The following is a 4,671-nucleotide window of genomic DNA, read 5'->3' as shown; positions in this document are numbered from 1 at the left end:
AAAGAGAAAACAATTTTATTTCGATTCTTTTACATTCCTACCAAACGCAGCATTTAACCAAGCCCAATAAAACAAAGATAACCACAAAGTGATCTGGATTTAAAACAAACGGGCAGCGTGGTGTCCCAGTTCCATCGGGTTTGGGCCGTCTCCAGCATGTCCTGCAACAGCTGATGCGAACTCCAGTAGCCGTGATAAGTTGGTATTTCGCCGGGAGCATAGAATGGGTAGGACACTACTGTTTATAATTGAGCTTTTCTCTTTCAAATATATATTTATTTTTACTTATATTTTTTCTGAGATTTCAAAATTTACGAGAATTAGATCGGCCTTAATGAGAGAGTGGTTATGTTTACTCAAGAATTTTAAACCACATTAAAGATATTTAATGCCGTTTGGCTACGGTTTTTGAATAAAGCAAATTTAAGATGACAACTCATGCCGTGCCAGCACATTGCTGATGAATGGTACCAAACATACAAGATGAAAATTTTCTCTTGCAAATTAACCTGCAATATTAATAAGTTTTTCCTATGATTCGAGACGTTGTGCGCTAGAACTTATTTGACATTAGGGATGGCAAATTTCACTATAAATCCAGGGTTCCACCCTGCCCCGCGTTGAATTGGGGTGGGGAATGGGGAAAACATTTTTTTCCCAAACCGGGGATAGGGCGGGACAGGGTTTGCATATAATTTCTTGAATCCCATGATAAAGTAATAAAATATTTTTATGTTTAATATTAATTCTTAAAATATCTCTAATTTTTCCTTAATTTCCTAAAATCTTATTATCCCATAATTCCATTTTTATAATACTTCTAAATTATCTCAAATTTTTATAATTCTATTTTTAAAATACTTCTAAATTAGGTATATTTTTAGATGATTCCGAGAGTGGATGCTCCATCCCAAACTCAGTTTCCATTCTTATATGACACAGTTCTTATTAACTAAAAAACAGATCGTGCTGATGAACTGTTTTCTAATTAATAAACTGTTTAAGACTTTAAATGTGTAGCTCTATTCCTTCAACTCGTGACTTCATGTAAAGGTTGTCTCATAACTCATAACTCATGATGATTCCATTCCAATAGTTCTGCTAATTGCACCAACCTAATTAATTAAAAATGATCAAAAGTATCAGTAGTAAACTAGCTTAAAGTCCAAAACAGAAGGTCCAAAACTTTCATGAGTCTCTCTTCCTGTGGTCTTCTTTTGTTTCAGCAGCTTGGCCTGTGTTTCATGTCCTCTTTGTTTCACTTTTCTACCGATTGTATTTGCTTGGTGTGTAATCCGAGCATTGGCATTAATGTATGAATATGCCTTTCTGGCTTAGAAAAAAGAACCAAATAATCAAGAAGCATTAATTCCAACTATAATTAAGCTTGGTAATAAAATCAAGAAGGATAAATTAACATAAGTACTCGGTATTAATTAATCCTTTTATATGAATTATAAGTATTGTTCTTCTTAAAACTTTTATAGTTGATATATAGGAGGTTTCTTGGAGTTGAGACATGAAATCCTAGTCACTGCAGGCCTAATCATATCTATCTTTCTTGTCCACTTTAATTATATCTTCTGCTACTTAAATGTTTGTCAATAATCCACCAAGTTTGTTGATGATAAACATAAATTGTCATTTAGATTCAATTTATAATAGGTATGCAAAGAAAACACTAGAATGAAGTAAATGATGTCTTAATTAATTATGCAAGCGTTTTCTCTTCTTTATATATATATATATATATATATTTCTCAGACAACCCAAGTATTTAACACTGTAACTAGTTCTTAGAAATAGCTAGACATTAATTATTAACTAGCAATCTGCTTCAATATGCATGTAGTAATAAATAATATAACTAAAGCTAAACTAACAAAGATAGTTAAGTTCCATCAGGACTCTTTTAGAGCTTCGGCTGTTGCTAGATTTTCACCATTTATATTTTGATAAATCTAGATAATGCATGCATACAAAAACGATGAACAAATTACACGAAAAAAAAAGGAACAATATTGGTATCTATTACCTTGTATGGTCCAGGCCAGTGATCTCTATATAATATATTCTCGTTGACAAGTACTTCACATCTCACTAAGAATACACAGCATTCATATAGTCAGATCCAGAGTACTTGCCGTTCTTGCATGCTTATTCCTACTATCATCTCCTTCTTTCAACCTGCTAAGCCTTGAGGATGAAGATGGTGATGAGAACAAAGAAAGAGATAAACTACTACCAACTCCAACATCTTCTGAACTTCTGGGGCACTCATCATGCCTTGAAGCTATCTTTAGAGAGAGATTCAAGTCAAGGTCACAATCTGAAGCCTTCCTCTTTCCTGGGTTTTTCTCTTCAACAGCTATCCTCCAGTTTGTCTCTGGGGTAATGCTATTGTTCAAACGAACCGCTTGCTCCAACCCGCTTCCTCGGAACTGTGTCGTGGGGTTGGGCTTAGTAATTGGACTTGGTCTGAATATTGGAGTTTGCCATGATTCATGTTGCCTAAACAATGAGAATTCCCCCCGAGCTTCATGGGTCATCTTGATGGAATGTCCAAAAGGAGAACTACCCATTTGAAAATCATCACGATTTGGTGCCTTGCTGCTGTTGAGGCTGAAGTTCCTCGTGGCCACTGAACTGTAAAACCCAGATGGTCGATTTGTAGCTTCTCCTATATAAGGATTACTCGTCCAATTGCCATGGTTATTCCATGAAGCCTCTTCATATCTGGATAAATATAAGATGGACATATTTATTATGGGGTCAAGCTTATTACATATTACTAACACAACAGTACTAAAAGGGTGTTCAGGATGTCAAATTCCATACCTGAAACTGGATGCAGGTCTTTGATTAAACCCTTGCAGCATGGGTAGTTGGCTTAGGTTGTATATGTGGCGATCTGCAGCTTCCACATAATGCCTTTGCTGATCGGTTATCACTGTCCAATTAATCCAAATAAAGAAAGAAAAAAAACAACATTTATTACTCTCCATAGTCAGCAAGGCTGTAGAACACCGTAAAGATGCAATTCAGGAACCAAACCGAAAATTACAATTTCGAGATTTTCCAGAATACCGATTTGGACATGTATAAAATTCTTACCTTGACCGGCGTCATCTATCTTCTTGCTCCTGTACATCTGACGAAGGAGAAAAGGAAATTAAGGTTATTTAATTGATGAATTTTAAGGCAATAAATGAGTATATATATTTGTGTTTTATGAAATTTGATCATAAAATTACTTGTAGATGACTCTTGACATGAGCGATGGTAAGGCCTTTGATGTTCATCAGATTAAGTACTAGCTTAGGCGTGGCTCCTGCACCAAATAAAAGCTATTAATTAGAGATATCGGATGGGGAAATTCTTATGTATATTTAGTAATTAATCGTTGGAGGAGATCGAAGTTAAGACTTAAGAGGGTGGCTGGCCACTTACGATCTTGTCCACCAAGTCTTTCAACAGCGTGAACAAAGCAAAGATGGAGATCAGGCGTCCAGCGGAGTCTTGGCATCTTGGAACGGACATACTGTCGGACGGACCCAGTTCCGGCCTTCTTCTCATTCTCCTCAACTGTACTGTTGCTGGAGCTCCCTCCGTTTTTAGGCTTGTCATCGCAGTCTACCTCTTCGTCTTCCTCCTCGTCCTCATGCTTGTCAGAAAGATTAGTCTTGGAACCTTCACTGCTATTACTAGTTTCCTTCATCTCTCTCTTTCTTTTTCTTTGCTAGGAATCGTCCTATTTAGTCGTCCCCAGATCGATCTCTCCAGCTATTCTCTTTCTTCTAACATATAAAAGTAGATACCAACAGAATAGCACGGGCATAGCCCAGAAAAACCAGCCATTGAATATGGGAATTGAAACCTTAATCCTTGAGAATTGGACATAAAAGGACCTGCTGCCTCAGAACCACCAGCTATTGTTGAATGATGACTTGGAAATTAAAACCCTAGCCCTGAAAGTTGAGATTTTGAGACGAAAAAGTACCCTCCCTTTCTCTCTCTAGTAAATATTTGATTATATATGTATATTTTTTATGTATAGTTAGTTGTATACATGTGTTTGTATGCATGATTAATGGATGTACGTACTGCTTGGGGGTGTGTAACTAAAGATTGATTCGTGGAAGGAGAGAAAGTTGAAATGCAGTGGAGAGAGAGAGAGAACATGTGTTGGCTGGCAAGTGAATGAGTGATTGATCACGTTGCTGGCGCATTGATGCCTGCTGAGACCCAAAACTCAGAGAAGTGCTACTGCCTTTTCCAGGGAAAATCACGGATTTGTCCCTTCTCGATCCTCAGAAGTCAGTAACTATTCCCAAGCTCCATCTCCACATGATCAATGGTGGGCCGTGGACGTCCTCTCAGATGTTTTTGTGTTTAATGTATGTCAAGTTATAATCGTAATTAATCCCGGCTTCTAAGAGTTCAAATGGTGGACCCCCATGCATAAGATCAACCGTTTTCATATGCTTTTTAAGCTAAGGGATCCCACATCAGCAATAAAGTGTCGTTTCAATGAAGGGTTCTGATAAACTGTTTGATGGGCCACTGGTCATTATATTAAGTAGATGCCAAACTGTCAATTTTCTCAGTCTTTAACCTAACTACTTGGAATTATGCCTGAAAAGGTTGGACTTTCCAAGTTTCCAGTGAATC

At 37.0% G+C, this 4,671-nt stretch overlaps 1 protein-coding gene across 3 annotated transcripts; it reads right to left on the bottom strand.

Annotated features, from left to right (window-relative positions):
• Window positions 1–1,025: 1,025 nt before the first annotated feature.
• Window positions 1,026–3,956, bottom strand: LOC148868537 (uncharacterized). 3 transcript variants are annotated; one of them, XR_016107814.1, is made up of 6 exons: window positions 3,451–3,948; window positions 3,255–3,331; window positions 3,115–3,151; window positions 2,839–2,950; window positions 2,036–2,736; window positions 1,026–1,329 (listed from the first exon to the last, which is right to left on the bottom strand). XR_016107814.1 is itself a non-coding variant. In XM_088972429.1 (5 exons), the coding sequence occupies exons 1-5, from the start codon at window positions 3,716–3,718 to the stop codon at window positions 2,118–2,120; spliced, it is 1,113 nt and encodes a 370-aa protein (XP_088828555.1). In that variant the 5' UTR covers window positions 3,719–3,956; the 3' UTR covers window positions 2,008–2,117. The 3 variants fall into 3 exon arrangements, 1 of the variants encoding a protein (XP_088828555.1); XR_016107815.1 differs by having other exon boundaries at window positions 1,263–1,333; window positions 3,451–3,856; XM_088972429.1 differs by lacking the exon at window positions 1,026–1,329 and having other exon boundaries at window positions 2,008–2,736; window positions 3,451–3,956.
• Window positions 3,957–4,671: the final 715 nt, after the last annotated feature.

Source organism: Nelumbo lutea, chromosome 2 (genome assembly GCF_056320005.1).
Source record: "Nelumbo lutea isolate HS-2025 chromosome 2, American lotus-T2T, whole genome shotgun sequence".
NCBI classification, from domain to species: domain Eukaryota; kingdom Viridiplantae; phylum Streptophyta; class Magnoliopsida; order Proteales; family Nelumbonaceae; genus Nelumbo; species Nelumbo lutea.
Note: the sequence above shows the minus strand (reverse complement) of the source record. Positions and strands in the feature narration are given on the sequence as shown.